Here is a 17,971-nt window from a genome sequence, read left to right on the forward strand (position 1 = left end):
AATATTGCGAAAAGATGAACTTAAGGACTTAATTCCTAATTTGTGAATCAAGGATATTGAAGTACAGAAAATTGGAATCTGTTGGAGACATCTCTGAGGCGGGCAGGAAGAAGTGACTGAGACGCAAAAAACTGGAGAAGTGAAACAGTACCAACAAAAAAAGAGTGGCAAGAGAGATTATTTGATTACCTTGAATTGGCAAAAATGACGGATAAAAAAACCCAGTGCCCTCAAATTAAAACCTGGACTTGCTTCAAATAATTTTTGCAAAACAAAGTATGGTTCATGAATACAACATATGGAGAAGGGTAGATAAGATGAAATGAGAAAGAAACAGTTTATCAAGTTTAAAATCAGACCCGCGTTAAGGAGGAAGGAAGTATTAGAATAGAATAAGAACTAAAGCTTGGATAACATAAGTCCGTGTGCACAAACATGCGGATTTATGGATCATTTATTTTGATCCAGTTTATCATTTATTTTGTGTTTTCTTTTGTAGTTTATTTTTTAAGTGTTGTGTGTGTATGTGCTGTAATAATAAGTTAATAAAAAGCATTTATATAAAAAAGGCAAAGCCATGGACCCCCTACTTTTGAACATTTTGACAACTCTGCACTAGTTACCTCTGGAAAGCAATTTTTTGAACTAAATGTGGGGTAGCCCATAATAAGCAAAAGATTTTAAGTATACTAAAAAAACAGACTAGGGCTGAGCGATATCTGGTTTTCAACATTGTGATATATCAGCAGCTAAACATTGCAATATTCTGATATATCACAATGTCTTAAATTGGAGATCAGGCGTGGGGATGAGGGAAAGAGCAGTCACAGAGATTGGGTGGGGGGGGGAGGAAGTGGAGTCACCTCCTCTGCATGGTTTGAGTGGGAGGGGATGGGGATGGGGGGTGCATCAGCAGAGCAACCAGTGAAGATCCACGTCCACTGTGGCTGGTGCTGCTTTCTTGCTGACTGGGAAAAGCTGCTCTGCCTCAGTGCCCAGGCAAGGTAATGCCACAGTGCCTTGAAGTGAGGGCAATTGACTGCCCTGTTCTGCATCAGCATGAGAGGAAGGCAGCTCAGATCAGCAGTGTTATTGGCTGAAGTCATTGTGCGATATCAGCAGTACCTTGAAATTGGTTGCCCTGCTCTCCCTTATGTGAGGAGCGATATATTGCTGCATATTGCTGGGTCAAAATCGTTATTGCGCTGTGATTTCAAAACTGATCTTGGCCAATATATCGAAAAACATCACAGTGCTGAAACAGTCCATATATCTGTGATATTACCATGCAAAAATGACAAAAAAAATAGGCAAGGGATGGGGCCGCGGACCCCCAGGGGTCTTCAGACCCCTAATTGGGAACCACTGCTTCAGGGTAGCCCTGGTGTATGGGCACATTTAGTTGCTCGTTGTTATCTATACAAGTTCTGTGATGTATTATAAAAATAGTAATTCAGTGTATAGATCATGTGAGTTGGCAAGAAGTACGTTTATCATAGTCACATGGTTTCTATAAGTGGCCACCTTGAATTCCTATCTACAAGATGAATGATACTGCTGAATGTGTTCTAAACTTTTTTCCTATTTGGGAAGAGAAAAACATTAATGCTGGTATCTCAGAAACAAGTATAACAGGATTTTTGTTGCTTTTTTCTATAAATGTGTGTAATCATGAGAAACCTATTCAACATTAATTATTGTCTGTGTTTTCATACAGGAGTGAGTGACATCCATGAAATTTTACTCAGAACCAAAAATGCAACTCAAGGGCAATTCCCCATATATAATCTTGGGTTTGGTTATGACCTTGACTATGGCTTTTTAGAAAAGTTGGCCACGGAGAACAATGGAGTGGCTCGTCGTATCTATGAAGATTCCGATTCAGCCCTACAGTTACAGGTAAAATATGATAACATTAGGTGACAATTGATTTTTTTTTAAAAGGTTAAAACAGATAAGCTACTGTTATTTTCAGAATGAAGACTCATCCACTTTAGTACCTCAGCATGGTATTGTTACACACCACCCCAATCTCCACAAATGGTACAAGATTCCAGGGGTTGCAGGAATATTTAACCAGGGTCTGTGTTTCCTTTTGGGACAATGAGGCACAGCAGATACTGATTTAGACATGTGTACAACCTGTGTCACGACTGAGCCAGCCCAGCCAGCTTTCAGTGGAGGAAGTAGGCAGGAAGAAACAGGATTAACTAACAGAAGAGAGGAGCCTAGCCGAGGGCCAACTTCCCCGCCCTCAGGAATGCAGGTTGCCAAGTCTGTCTTCTCAGGAAGAAGTTGGAGGGGATCCAATGAGCCCACAGTGTCGCCGCTGGGGGAAGGTGTGTGATAGGAGGCGGAAGCAGAAATGTAAGGGGCAGAAATCCCATTTAAGTTGGAGGAAGGGGAGGGACTCAGAAGAGTCATCATAATTCATGAGGGTGGCAGCTGGGTTAATGCTGTCCGGCATTATCTGTGTACTTGATCAATAAATCATTCTCTCTACTTAACTACGCTTCCTGTGTTGTTGAGCTGGAGGCGGGATTCCTGACAACCTGCATTTAGAATGAAAGATGGCAGAGCATTCAGAGCATCCTATGAGGGTCTGGCTTCCCCTAGATTTAAAGGACAGCAAAAAAACCACCCTCTGTGTCCCTTAGTTCCATCCTGCCATCCCCATCTCACGTGGAGTTCTGCCCTTCCTTCTCCCTCTCACAGCTAACTGACTCCCAGGACCACCCCACAGCCTACGTCATTCAAAGTTGAAACCCTAAACCTGGTCTTTGCCTCTGCCCACTAGCACCCCAGGAAATAAGGGCCCCCACTTCTCTTTACCTGGCAGTCTTGCCCTCTGATGGTTTCCTTGATGGGTGATCCCTGGCCTTTGTCGACTGCTACTGGCCCATCCAGCTAGACTGGTGATTGGGAGTGGCCACCAAGACCACATAACACTGGTCCTGAAAGATCTACATTGGCTCCCAGTATGTTTCCGGGCACAATTCAAAGTGTTGGTGCTGACCTTTAAAGCCCTAAATGGCCTCGGCCCAGTTTACCTGAAGTAGCATCTCTATTCCCACCATTCAGCCAGGACACTGAGGTCCAGCTCTGAGGGCCTTCTGGCAGCTCTCTCACTGCAAGAAGTGAGGTTGCAGGGAACCAGGCAGAGGGCCTTCTTGGTGATGGCGCCCACCCTGTGGAGCGCCCTCCCACCAGATGTTAAGGAAATAAACAACTATCTGACTTTTAGAATACATCTGAAGGCAGCCCTGTTTAGGGAAGTTTTTAATCTTTGAAGTTTTATTCTGTTTAATATTCTGTTGGAAGCAGCCCAGAGTGGCTGGGGAAACCCAGCCAGATGGCTCATTACTCATTACCAGGGGGGTTCCGTGTTTGGCAAAATTTAATCAAACCTTGATTAATTCATACTTTTACTAAATCCAGAAATTATGAGGAGTCTGCACCGCCCCCCGGCAAATTCATAACAGTATTACTAAAACAACACAACCCTGCTCTGCTTTGCTCAGCCCTATAGAAAGGGGCCAAACAGGAGAATAACTGTCCCTAATCTGCCCTGGCAAGGCCACCTCTCCTCAACTCTTCCTGTTCATAAGGACAAAAGCAAAATTCAGCTAGAATGTTAGGAACAACACGTGCTTTGGAATACCAATAATATAATGTTGTGTATTTCCTTCGATTCAGTAGAGATTTTTAAGCCGAGAGAGGGTGGTTGCCTAAGAGGGATGCTCTAGTGCCCGTATGAAGAACCTTTGGCCCTCCAGATGTTGCTGAACTACCATTTCCTTCATCCCTGGCCTTTGGCTATGCTGGTTGAGGCTGATGGGAATTGTAGGCCAGCAACATCTGGAGGGCCAAAGCCTACCCAGACCTGCTATAGTGGATTGAGCTAGATGACCATTGAGATTCCAGCTGACTCCACATTTTATGGTTTTCTTCTGGCCTTTGTTCAGCATGCAGAGGTGAAATTCTCCTACTTCTAATGTGCAGAGATTGATCAGCAGTAATCTTGTACTGGAGAGCTTGCCTTGTTCTGTGTTTGGATTTCTTTATCATTTTGCTTTTCCTCCAAGGAAATTAAAGCAGCATTTTGGCCTTATAGCAAAACCATCACAAGTCTATGAGTCAGATTAAGCCTACAGTTAATTTGTTTATTTTTATTTAAGAGCATTTTAAACATTTCCCTCATCAATAAGTAATCTCAAAGTGGGGCACAATAAACAAAGCAGATACTGTTCTGAAGCAGGCACAAAACATTTGATGGACCAGGAGATAATTTTATTATCTACATGTTTGTATATGTATATATGCATTCTTTTTCTCTTTACAAAAATATGCACTGAAACCAGGCTGTGTTTAAGTGTTGGTTTATTTATTTTTATTTTCTAGGACTTTTATAATGAGGTGGCCAATCCCTTACTTACAGAAGTAGAGTTTAAGTACCCTGAAAATGCCATCTCTGACTTGACTCAAAATAATTTTAAGCACTATTATGCTGGTTCTGAAATTGTTGTGGCTGGACGTATTATAGACAATGACCTAAACAGTATTACTGCAGAGGTGAAAGCTCATGGGGTAAGTGCCTTGTTAGGTCTGGCAATTATAGTGTGTGTGTGTGTGTGTGTGTGTGTGTGTGGTTAAACTTTCTTTCCTGCCAGCGCTTGCCATTTTAAAAGGTAGGACTATAGCTCTGGAGATAAAGTTAGGAGCTTCTTGTTGTGTGTGAGTTCATGCTTCCTTATGTGTGTGAGAAAGATGATTGCTTCTGATCCTGTAGATGCCTATGATTCCCATTATGCCTACCCCTAACCCATTCCTGACCAACATGGAAGTGAACTTGTCCAGAATTTTCACTCTGTGAGTCACTGCCATTTAGATCCATATTCTTCAGCTTTCTGTCTGAAAACTTACCAAAACGAGAGCCAAAGGCCACTTGGCTAACCAACTCCCATAGCTGCCTTCATGAACAGCCATTCCCCATAGATATTATGCAGAGGTATGAAATATTTGGAACCCAACCTTGCTTATTTTTCGCTTCCCTTCTTGCTGCTTTTTGTCTTTTGCCTTTTATTTGCAAGCTATTATTTTAAACTGTAATTAACCTTGGTTGCTTTGGGAAAAGGTAGTATACAGATGTTGCAAGCAAGCTAATGAATAAAATGAAGTATTTCTTTAAAATGCCTAACAGGCAGAAGAAGACGTGACTTACGCTGAACAAGCAGATGTTGAAGAAACAGCTAAAGCTACTGAAGAGCAGAAATACATATTTGGGGATTTTATTGAGAGACTTTGGGCTTATCTCACCATTCAACAGCTTCTGGAAAAACGGTATTGGGCGGTGCTTTCTGATGTCATGAATAAGATCTATGATTCTATGATTCTAAGATCAAAAATTTGGAGAAATATCCCACATCTAATTGAATAAAGCTGAAATCCAATGCAAAAATTCTTAGAGTGTGGACAATTGAACATGGTAGGACTGTACATCATAGGATTGTTCTGGAATTGCCCTCATTTTTTTTTAGGAGGGCATTTGTCTTAAGTGGGATAAAATCACCCTTCTAATGGATCAGTCTTATGCACGGCTTTTTTTCAGCCGGAACTCAGTTCTGGCACCTCTCAGGTGGGCACCATTGCCATTATAAGCGAACAAGGGTGTGTTCCGACACCTCTTTTTTCTATAAAAATAGCACTGGTCTTCTGCTTTGTGAAGTCATTTCAAGTACAGTGAACCTTAAACCCTAAATCTAGCTCTTCAGTTTCAGCCATTCCCCGTAGCCAAAAACTTAAATGCTTGTGACACAGAGAGGTCTCCTCACTTGATTAAAAGTCTTCCTTTTCCAAGGTGGGAGGAAATAGTGTCTTGACCAACAAGCTACCAAAGAGGCATCCGATTAAAGATTATAATGTACCCTATATATCCAATGTTCTCTTGAAGCCGTTGGAATTTTGTTCTCTTTCAACCATACTACTGTGCATATTTCAGAATAGTTTGCCCTAATTAATGCCATGTAATCATCTTACATGGCAGTTCCCTAAAACAAAGAACTCTGCCTTCTCTGTTCTCCAACCTCAGCTGATGTTGTCAAATATATTCCCTTTTTTTGGCCCACCACATTTTTCAAAATTGTTGCCAGAGTTGGGTGCAGGATTTGCACTTTCAGCTGCTGCGCATAAGAAAGGCCCTCTGTCTCTAGCAGAGATTTATTGCAGAAGCAGTGTGAAGGCAGACACCTTTATCATTTCTAGAATTATATCTTATTTCCCATCAAGGAACAAATACTTCTATGCAGTTATGTTGCATTTAAAACACAGAGGTTCTGTTTTTAGCTATTATGATGGTCAATAGCCATAGACAGACCTATCCTAAATGGAGTACTCTAATTCTTTTTTAACCATCTGTGTCATTGACTGCAACACTGAGGTGGCTCATGTGTGACCCTCCTAATGTTTTGGACCACAACTCCCAAAATCCCTGGCTGTGCTAGATGGGGCTGATGGGAATTGGAGTCCCAACAACATCTGGAGGGCCCCAGACTAGCCACTTCTGATGTAATATGGGGGCAACCAATTTACTTGATGCTGTCCTTTCATCCAGCAATGTAGCAACGGGAGACGAAAAGACTAATCTGACTGCTGAAATCTTGGACATGTCTCTGAAATACAAGTTTGTGACTCCTTTAACATCTATGGTAGTTACAAAGCCAGAAGACACAGTGAATGAGACTTCAATTGCTGACAAGCCTCTGGAAGGTAGAGATATATTATACCGTATTTATTTTATTTTACCCGGGGTGTTGTGATCCTGACTCCCAATTTCATTGTTGCAAAATGCAATATTAAAATCAGTGAAAACAACGCAGTGTCAGAAGAATGTGGCGGCTAATACATATATACCTCAGGTGTCAATACCATGCTTGATTCAGTCTGTAGCAGTAGAAGTCTGCTCACCCTTGTGGTGTGGCGGTGTTGGTGGATGGCAGAGACTCTTTCCAGGCCCCAGCAAGGAATCCCAGGATCGGCCTCCTGTTCTGATGGGTGGCGTGGGTCTAAGCCCACACCACCTGTCGGGAGACGGATCCTATCCTGCACCCAGGATTGGCGAATGGGGGTGCAAGCTCGAATGTGGGCTGGGACGGGGGACAGAGCTCTCTTCCAACCCACCCCCTCCACCCATTCAATTCCCCCGCATATCATACAAAGACCCCCTATTTAAAACCTTTTCTTATGAGGCAATAATCAATATTTTTATTTATGGACATATTTATGGAAACATTTTTAGCTGATTTTGCACCCCCACACACGCCTGTGCCCCTGGCAGGGGCCTTCCTCATCACCCCCTAGCTATGACCCTGTTAGGAACCCCTGCTTGGATTGACCATAGTGTGACTTCCGGCAGGCGGGCTGGAAGTATTTAATTGCCCCATGCCCAAGCCAATCCTCTTTCATCTGTATTCAATATATTGTGGCCTGTTTTGATCCAATATCAGTCTTTGATTTCTTGGGATTGGGGGCTAGGGAGCACAACGCCTGGGACTGCAAGTGGTTATTCCACAATTCTTTATATATCTGATATCTTGGATGTATCCAGAATCTGTTGAGAATGTTCTGCTGTTCGTTTGCTTTCAAAGTACTTCAGGGCGAGCCCACACATGAGGTGGAGTGAGGCAGTTGCCTCAGGTGGCAGATCTGGCCTCTTTGTGCACTACTCGGTGCCTCATGCGCTTAGCAGCCTCTGCCGCCACCTTCTTCTCCGCTGCCTGCTCGGCTCCTGCTCCTCTATGGCCTCCTTTTACTCCCTTGCTCTGCCAGGGCTTCCTCAGGCTGCCTCCAGTCACCTTGGGCAGCGGCTGCAGAAGAGGTGGTGGTGGCAGCAGTGGTAGGGGGCACTGAGCAAAAGAAGGAGGGGGAGGCAGGTGAGGAGGGTGTATGTGGCATTTTCCGTTTTGCCTCAAGTGGCAAAATGTCCTAGGCTGAAGTAATCTATGTCAGAATGAATGTTTCTAAATGTTTAACTCTCTCTTTTCTTCTTTTTCTTATCATGTTGAAAACAGCTGATGGTAAGTTTTATAGCATTGATCGTTTTACTGTTATTATTTTACTTTAATTATTGAGCAGGTGTATACTAAATAGCTATCATGTGGGGACCTTTGTCCCTGGCAGGGACAGATTTCACACAGTGTACCAAGTCATTTGTGTATCATGCTGTTCGTTGCTTTGGACGCTTTGGTGATGGAAAGAAAAGTGCCCCGATTTCTCTGTAAGGATTTTAAGGAAAGTTTTTGGAATTAGTAGTCTAAACTGAGCACACATATGGTTAATATTGCTACTGCAGTTTTAAATGTTAGTTATGTTTGTGATGTCAGATCTAGAACTCAGAAATAATAATAATAATAATAATAATAATAATAATAATAATAATAATAATGTGCAAATACAATAGCCAAATGATAACTGGGCTACTATATAGGAGCTGAACAGACGAATATAAGGTGTACCTGCTTAAATCACTCTGCTACAAAACTGTTAAAGGTACAGGAGCTATGCACTCCTTTGTATCTGTCCACCCTAAGAACAGAATGAATCTAATAACATTTTTTCATAGGTATAACTTTAACTGGACAGCAGTACATATCTATTATGGTCCATGCCACTCTGACACAATTTCCCCCATATTTATGTTTCATTTCCATGAGAATTTTTGAAAGAATTCTTCTTAAATACATATTTAAATGCTTGTTGAAATACATTTTTAAATGTGCATTTCTCTAAAAACACATATAAAATACTTATTTTGCTCAAAATATGTATCTAAATGCATGTTTTCTCTCACAACACACATTTAAACATTTCTTTTCATTCAGGATACATATTATATTGCACAGTTGACAAGTTTAAACTGCAAAAACTGTGTCACAACATTTAAAGAAGTGCAAAACAAGGGTAGCTATCTTTTGATCTGCACATTGATCCAAAATGTCATTTCAGTATAGGAAGTCACGTAAACATCCCTATGTTCTGATAACCATTTGGAAGACAATTAGAGAAGATACCATAGGGAAAATAGGGTGCAATGTTTCAGAGCCCCAGAACATGAGCCCAGCAAGAGAGCAGTGTGCAGGGTGGGGACCAAAGGTTGGCAAGCTACCCCAGAAGGAGTAGGAAGTGTCTCCCACAAGAGGTACTACCCTTCCCCTAATACCCCATAGGCCCCAAGAACTCCCGCTACCATTCAGAAATCTAGTAAGACCTGTATCTAACCAACTGCACATTACAAAGGTGGCGCTGCGGGTGGCGCTGTGGGTAAAACCTCAGTGCCTAGGACTTGCTGATCGTATGGTTGGCGGTTCGAATCCCCGCGGCGGGGTGAGCTCCCGTCTTTCGGTCCCAGCGCCTGCCCACCTAGCAGTGCGAAAGCACCTCCGGGTGCAAGTAGATTAATAGGTACTGCTTTATAGCGGGAAGGTAACCGGCGTTTCCGTGTGCTGCGCTGGTGCTGGCTCGCCAGATGCAGCTTGTCACGCTGGCCACGTGACCTGGAAGTGTCTGCGGACAGCGCTGGCTCCCGGCCTCTTAAGCGAGATGAGCACGCAACCCTAGAGTTGGACACGACTGGCCCGTATGGGCAGGGGTACCTTTACCTTTATTAAGCTAGGTCCATTGATTTCAATAGGTCTACTCTGAGTAAAGCTTAGTAAAGATTTGCTCTGGAGGATTGGGGAAACTCCCACAACACATGGGTGCTGAGACGGGGATGACCCCTCATTGCATGAAATGGAATATTTACCATTGTGCTAGAATACAATCCACAATAATCTGTGTTTATTTTATTGCCTGAATCATGGTTATTTCACCTCTTTTGTTTATTCCGTAATAACAGCAACATTTTTTCAATGAAACTGTGAAGTGGCATAAGATTCATTGAACCTTTTTGTCTGTTCTGGTCAGGAACAGTATATAATCAAGTTACATTTATTTAAAATTGGTATGAAAATTCATCTCTCTCTCTCTGACTCTCTCTCTCTCTATGCATTCTGTTTTGCCTCTAGTGTAACATTTTCTTATTTCTACATAGCATCACGTCCTGTTATTCCAGCATATAGTGCACCACAACACTATCACAGATATACCAGCGGTGAGTTTTGTTTTGAATTGTTACAGATAATGGATAGTGAGATCTGTGGTCTAAAACACTTAAGTTCTACAGTCTCCGAGCCAGCATTCCATATTGTGACCAGTTTCCATCATAACACAGAGACATATTGGTAGTTCCCAGTTCAGATTTCATGATGAGCCAGGGTTTGAAGAGTTAGGAATGTACTGGAAGGCTCCTGCTCACCCTCTTCTCCTCTCGTATTCAAGTTTCCTTCTTTACTTTCTGGTTTTTGTCACGGCTAAAATGGCCGCTGTTTCTTTAATGCGAATAAAGCTGGGTCAGCATGACTCAGCAGCCTGCAGCAGGTTGTATATATATAGTGAGAAATGTTAGTTTGGTGCTGTGGCTGGTGTTTGGTTGGTTGGTTAGTGCTGGTGTGTATAGTTATTCAGTCGTGTTTTGCACAAGGACTTTTAAGGATAAAACTCTGCAAGGATATTCTCCTGGACTCTTTTATGCCGACAAGGGTCCGAGGACCAGGCTGAGGAGACAAAGGGAGGTCAGAACCCTTTCCTTCTTTTTTTTTTGCTTTTTACAAACACTGACAGTTTTCTCTAACCTTGGTATGCCACGACATTCAAATTGGACAGCATTGCTATAAAGCCATAGTTTGGATAAAGGGCAGGATAGAAATTTAATAAATAAATAAAGTATCAGCCCTGTTAGACCCCCATAGGCATTAACGCTTGGGTCGTTATAGGCATCCGATATCATCCCTGCATCCCCTGTACACTCAGGTGTCATACACAATAGTTCATAATTCATGTAATAATTAAATCAATAACGTTTAAATCATTATTACATCACTTTAAAATCATTGTCAAATGCAACTCTCTTTCTTAAGCGATGACTATGTTGGGGTGTGTGTGAATGTGTTTGATCCCAATTAGTAAAGCTATTTTTTGTGAGCATAGGTGGTTCTAGCATGCTTAAGGCAGAATTACCGTATTTTCTGCTCTATAAGACTCACTTTTTCCCTCCTAAAAAGTAAGGGGAAGTGTGTGTGCGTCCTATGGAGCGAATGCAGGCTGCGCAGCTATCCCAGAAGCCAGAACAGCAAGAGGGATTGCTGCTTTCACTGCCCAGCGATCCCTCTTGCTGTTCTGCCTTCTGAGATTCAGAATATTTTTTTTCTTGTTTTCCTCCTCCAAAAACATGGTGCGTCTTGTGGTCTGGTGCGTCTTATAGAGCGAAAAATACGGTACATACTGTACTATGAAACAAGCAAGTGGTTCCTAACTCTCTGTTTGCCTCCTAACTCTAATTGGAGAGGAGCATTTGTCAGGGAGAATTGGCAGGCAGGAAAAGGTGGCGCCCCATAAAGAAGGCTGATCGCCGAAGAATTGACGCTTTTGAATTATGGTGCTGGAGGAAACTCTTGAGAGTCCCATGGACTGCAAGAAGATCAAATGCATCCATTCTTAAGGAAATCAGCCCTGAGTGCTCACTGGAAGGACAGATCGTGAAGCTGAGGCTCCAATACTTTGGCCACATCATGAGAAGAGAAGACTCCCTGGAAAAGACCCTGATGTTGGGAAAGATGGAGGGCACAAGGAGAAGGGGACGACAGAGGACGAGATGGTTAGACAGTGTTCTCGAAGCTACAACATGAATCTGACCAAACTGCGGGTGGCAGTGGAAGACAGGAGTGCCTGGCGTGCTCTGGTCCATGGGGTCACGAAGAGTCGGACACAACTGAACGACTAAACAACAACAACAAAAAGGTGGCGCCTAACCCTTCCAGAACTACTTTGTCCCTGCAAATCCCAACAATCCACTCCATACTCCTACTATTTCCCTTCTGCAAGGCTCTGAGGTTGGAAGTAAGACTAGTTGAGAGGAAAACGGCCTAGGAGGAGAATTTATTCAGGTTAGGCACCTGAATATCAGTTCATTTCTGCCCTACAAAGATTCTACCCCAGCCCCACCAATGCTCATGTTGAGGACCCACATTTGCTGCAGTAACATGTAGTTCCATCCAAACTTTGTAATGGATTGTTAACTTTTTCTGGAGCACAGTAAGCGCATTACAGGCAGAGATAATTTCTTTCCGCATTTCTGGAGTCTTTCAGTATTCTTTAAATGTGAAATGAACTCGTGATTTCAGAGAAAGATCCGTGATCTAATTGTAAATATCCATTTGCAGTCGATGCAGATCCACACTTCATTATTGATGTGCCCCAAAAAGAAGATGCTCTTTGCTTTAACATTAATGAAGAGCCAGGCGTTGTGTTAAACCTAATCAGAGACCCAACTACAGGTAAGCTTTTATCACACATGCTGAGCACCACTTGCCACTCTCTGAGTGCAGAGTCCGCAGCCTTGAGCCCCATGTAGCTATGAAAGTGCTCAGTAACACCCTTGCATAAGGACATGGGCTGCTCCTCCTCAGCTCTTGGTTGCTGTGCAGTCCCATCCAGCTGGTACCTACAGCTACCCACCCACCCTCACACACACACATGCACCAGCATTGTTTTCAGCCAGTGTGGTGTAGTGGTTAAGAGCGGTGGACTCGTAATCTGGAGAACTGAGTTCGCTTCCCCACTCCTCCACATGCAGCTGCGGGGTGACCTTGGGCTAGTCACACTTCTCTGAAGTCTCTCAGCCTCACTCACCTCACAGAGTGTTTGTTGTGGGAGAGGAAGGGAAAAGAGATTGTTAGCCACTTTGAGACTCCTTAGGGTAGTGATAAAGCGGGATATCAAATCCAAACCCTTCTTCTACTTTCCAATAGCTAGATGCACTTAGAGCCTGTTATCTCTGTTTTCACTACAAGAGGGAACCTGCAGGATCTGACAGATGCCTAAAGGTGGCTTGGGTGGGAAGTCAGTAAGGCCAGACTAGAATAAAAGGATCTTCGATAGTTTCAAACTGAGAGTTTTCTCCAACAGCAATCTGGGGTTCAGCTAAGGCTTTTTATCCTGTCCCCTTCTGGTGGAGTTCCTTAGAGAGGTAGTCCTCTGGCAATTTTTTATATTGTATATTTAGTTGTCCATAGAAAACTGCTCTTTTAGCTACCAAGGCTTATTTTTCTGAATAATTTTTATTTACCTATGCCCCTCCTTCTCTTTTTAGGTATTACTGTCAATGGGCAACTTATTGGCGAAAAGAAGAGCAGTAATGATGTAGGGTCAATACACAATACCTACATTGGAAGACTTGGGATTCGAAATACGCAGTTGAATGTAAAGCTTGAAATAACTCCTGAGAGTATCACTCTTCACAATGGCACAAAGCAAATGATGTTCACATGGCTTGATGAAGTCACCTTACTACATCCTAGGTAAAATTCACACACCAAGCATGTTTTAAAATATATTTTTTCTTAAGCAAAGAAACAGATAACAGAAGACATAAAAGATAAGGAAGGACTGTAGCTCAGTGGCAAAGTATCTGCTTGGCATGCAGACTCAGGTTCAAGCCCAAGTATGTATGGGTAGGGCAGAGAATATCCTTGCCTAAAATCCTGGAGAAATGCTGCCAGTCAGTGTTGACCGGACTTTTTCAACCTCAGGTCCCTAGATGTTGTTGGACTACAACTCCCACCATTCCTGGCTAGCAAGACTAGTGGTCAGGGATGATGGGAGTTGTAGTCCAACAACATCTGGGGACCCAATGTTAAGAAAGGCTGATGTAGACAATACTGAGCTATATGGACCACAGGCCTGACTTCCTATTCTTAAATACACTTCCCCAAAGTCTTTTATTCGAGTTGCTGTAGCGATTTGTAGTGTTAACCATTGAATGCACCTGTTCATACTGTATTTCTTTATCCAAACTAGTTTGACTTTGAAAATCATTCGGAAAAAGAGCCTGGAATTTTCAATGGGAGAAGGAGCAACATTTATAGTGGTTTTGCATCAGTCATGGAGCAAACATGCAGTACATCCGAATTTTCTAGGATTTTACACATTGGATAGTCACAGGTTGTCTGGGCGTACCCATGGTTTATTAGGTATGAATTTGTGAAATGATTGATATGCTGAACATGAAAAGCAATATTCGTTTTCCGGAAGTATGGAAACCTTATTTGAACTGAAAACCTTTGGGGCAAGGAGTAAACCACAATGTGCAAATATTTAAACAAAGGAGGAAAGTAACACATTTGATAGATGGGAGCGGGAAAAGGATGGGGGAAATAAGATATTTCCTTCTTAGTAAGTTCTGCTGAGCAAAATAAAGCATGCTTTTCAGTAAGCCTAATAAGATTAGGCTGTACATTTGTTTGTTTTTAAGTTTGGGACCTCTTACGTGCGTGCAATGCAGCTTCTGAACGTTAAAAATGTAAACAGTGCAGTGTTTTTCCTTAATTTCCCCCCTCTCGAGTGTCTTATAAGGATTGGAAACTTTTGCCTTGCCATCATTTTGCAAGCTAGGAAACAAGAGCTTAAATGTGCATAATGACCAGGTTTTCTATCATTATGCCATTCACAGTGATAGTTACACAGTTTTAGACCCTGGACATAATGGTCTGGAAGTGACTCTTTAAAATGTAATGTGTATTCTTACTAGTAACTCAGTTCCGCCATGGCTAGGGGCCTCCTACTCATTCTAAAGAGCGGGACCCTGGCCTTCTGCTTCCTGGTCCTGCCCTAACAGCACCACTGGACATCCATATATTTGGCCTCATTCCATGAAAAACATCCCAGTGGATACCTATATCTCTTATCAGCCCATAATGTTACAGCTACCACAAGAGCAATTGTATTTGACCAGTCTACAAACTAAATAAAACTAAGCAAGAGACCATGTTCCTAACTAGGGATGTTTGAGAAATTTGTTATTTGTAGATTCTGATATAAACGGACCTGATCTGTAGCTCCAGCTCTAATGGAGACTGCAATTTAGTTATGCATCAGCTTTCCTGCTTTCTGAATGTCCCTGACATGGTTCTCAATTTTGCATTTTTATTTTAACAAAATGCTTTTAAATGTTTTAAGAGAAAATGTATTTAGGCAGCAATGCTATTCACACATACTTTGGATTAATCAAGCTGCACTGTACTCAGTGGGACTTCTGAATAGATTTATAGGACTGCGATATAGATAGATCTGTCTATGCACTAGACATACAATGCATATTTTGAGAGAAAATGCATTTAAAAACACAAATTTAAATACATTTTTGGTGCAGAATCTAGTATTACATTAAGTGCCATGAGGAACTACTATTTTAATTCCAGTTCTAGATGATTGTGAAAGAACAATTGCCTCAGCACCACTGAAAGATCTTAGTGTGGAAGCAACTCAAACCCATAGTGATAATTGCTATTGCTTTTTTTACCCTTTAGGGCAGTTTTTCCACCCAATTGACTTTAATATACTTGAAGTCCACCCTGGGTCTGATCCTCAGAAACCAGATGCTACAATGATTGTGAAAAATAACCAACTGACAGTAACCAGGTAAACAGCAATTCAGGTATCTGAGAAATAGTATTTTGCCTGCATGAAGCTCTGGCTTTTAATTTTAATACTGTATATTTTTTCTTTTCTTTTTAGGGGATGGCAGAAAGATTACACAGAAGATGTAAAGCATGGTACAAATGTCCCTTGTTGGTTTATTCACAACAACGGAGAAGGTCTACTTGATGGCATATACACAGACTACATTGTTCCTAGCTTGTTTTAGAACAAGATATACTCATCTTTGGCTGCAACACTTTGAAGTGACAGAATATTTCCAATATTATACCACTAATTACCACCCCCACCCCAAAAATGTCACCACAGATCAAGGTTTTTTGTGATTCCTGCTTGCATACAACACAGGCACCCTAAATTCCTACAAAATATTATCAGAAGTAGGATGTGTACTCTACAAAGCTAGGGGCTGCTGTTTTCTCTTATTAGTAGAGACTGCTTTGGTGGGTAGTACAATCATTTCTTTTATGAGCACTCATTCTGATTTCTTCTCTTCATATTAAATGCAGCCATGATTTGCATCATTTAAATGTAGTGTTGATAGGAAGAAGTTCAAAGCAAAGGTATCAAAGCACTTCATTTTGTATAATCATTCCAACTGTGATTAAAACTGTGATTAAAATTTCAGTTTCAAGGTCATGATTCTTTTTGTGGAAAAGTGGCATACCATTAAAGCTATGAATGAATGAATGTGTGTTTTCTCTAGCCTCTAGCTAGTATAACAGCATGCTTGCAATCCCCTCTGCCCAAAAAATGCTCCAGGGGGTTCCCCAGCCCTCTGGAGCAGACTCTGAAGGCGCACAGGGTGCTGGAGAGAAGGGGAAAGATTTGTTGTACAAACGGAAATCTGTTGCACAAGTGGAATGGCAGTGTTGGATACAACCCATAAACTTTTGTTTTCTTTGGTACAAATGGAAGGTTGCACTGCTGCATGTTCTATCTGCTGAACATGTTGTATGTTTATTGGTCAAGCGATTGGTGCATCATGTAAAAATATATATGTACCAAAATAGCTGAAGCAGATTCCACATTTATCCCTTTCAGCAGATACCAGGTCAAAAGATACTGGATTTTCAGCTTGTAGTGTCCTAATCAACCCTCAGTGCTGGTTTTTTGCATGCCCAATGGTGCCTTTGGCATCATATACTACTCTCACAGCTATGTGGATAGACGTAGTTGACATTCTGACATTGCAAAAGCATGATAAGAAGCTCTCATTTTCAGGCATACTTAATGCACATGAGACATACTGTTTTTTGTATAATATACCCCATTTGGATATTCACATTATAGGGAAACTATTGGAGGCATTGATGGGTTAAGGAAGTACCTGAGAATACAGACAGGGATAAGTGCCACTGTACACAAAATTAAACTAAAGTAATTATTTAATATTCTAGTACAGTTCTAGCTCTGACTGGTTTGGACCTCTGTATCTCCTCTCAGAGAATTATGATTCCTTTTTCAAAGTATTTATGAACCTAAGGTTTATGCTGAGGTAAACTAGGTGATTCCCCAAGGACACATGGGCAGCAAAGTTCCTGGGCATACTTTGAAAAATCATTTAAAAGAAATCCATATTAAAGTAGTGACTCAATGTCTGCATCACATTTCCCGTCACTCATGGAGCAGTAAGTTAAAACTGAACGTGCCTGTACAGTGGAGTATTCTAGATTTACACTATTGCTTACAAGTCCCACCTAGTAAAGACATAGAATTTTGATGTAATTGTGGGTTAATCCCAAATAAATTTACGAAGTATTTGGATGCACGTCCTACTGAACGCAGCAAAATTTACTTCGAAGTAAACATTATGCAGGATTGGAGTGTAATCCATTGCACACAAGAATCTAAAGGCACGCGGCATGACGTCAAAGCACAAGAGAGCAACCCTTTCAAAGCAGGAGACATCTGCCCTGAACTTAAAAAAAAAATCAGGCTCCAAATTAATCCCATCCCCCTCACCAAGGTTCAGGTTAAGGCAGTGGTCCCCAAACTGGTCCACACTAATATTCAAATTTCAATGTGGTGGTCTGTGACACGACCACATTATATATCCATGTTGATTTTTAAAGATACACTTTTATTGCTTCTTATATTGTATTTTTACTACATTACAATTTGAATTCTACGGAATTAAAGTTGTAATGCAATAAAATAGCAAAAGCAGCAATGAAAACAATTGAGAATCGTCGCAATCGAAGAAGTCGTTACACTCCATCCCTACCAAAAGCAACGTCAAACAAATTAGTTCAGTAGAACTGAAGCCAAGACGCTCGGCTACTTTCAAGTGGTCCGTGAGAAACAAAAGCTTGGGATCTGATCTGCCGGAATCAGAGACAGCAGCGGCACGTCAGACTTTTGGCGGGACGAAAGCGCGTTC

At 41.8% G+C, this 17,971-nt stretch overlaps 1 protein-coding gene across 2 annotated transcripts in view; it reads left to right on the plus strand.

Moving 5' to 3' along the window:
- LOC310672246 (inter-alpha-trypsin inhibitor heavy chain H3-like) overlaps positions 1-16,215 on the plus strand; it is a 35,776-nt gene extending 19,561 nt beyond the window's left edge. For both annotated transcript variants that reach the window (XM_083429108.1, XM_083429107.1), the window contains 10 exons: positions 1,718-1,899; positions 4,402-4,587; positions 5,201-5,340; positions 6,611-6,765; positions 10,088-10,147; positions 12,315-12,428; positions 13,244-13,451; positions 13,951-14,123; positions 15,459-15,570; positions 15,667-16,215. In XM_083429108.1, coding sequence (XP_083285234.1) covers positions 1,718-1,899; positions 4,402-4,587; positions 5,201-5,340; positions 6,611-6,765; positions 10,088-10,147; positions 12,315-12,428; positions 13,244-13,451; positions 13,951-14,123; positions 15,459-15,570; positions 15,667-15,796 — 1,460 coding nt within the window. In that variant the 3' untranslated portion in view covers positions 15,797-16,215. The remainder of the gene's footprint in view (positions 1-1,717; positions 1,900-4,401; positions 4,588-5,200; positions 5,341-6,610; positions 6,766-10,087; positions 10,148-12,314; positions 12,429-13,243; positions 13,452-13,950; positions 14,124-15,458; positions 15,571-15,666) is intronic.
- The last annotated feature ends 1,756 nt before the right edge of the window (positions 16,216-17,971 follow it).

This window comes from Podarcis tiliguerta (assembly GCF_965153285.1).
Source record: "Podarcis tiliguerta genome assembly, chromosome: 2".
NCBI lineage: Eukaryota > Metazoa > Chordata > Lepidosauria > Squamata > Lacertidae > Podarcis > Podarcis tiliguerta.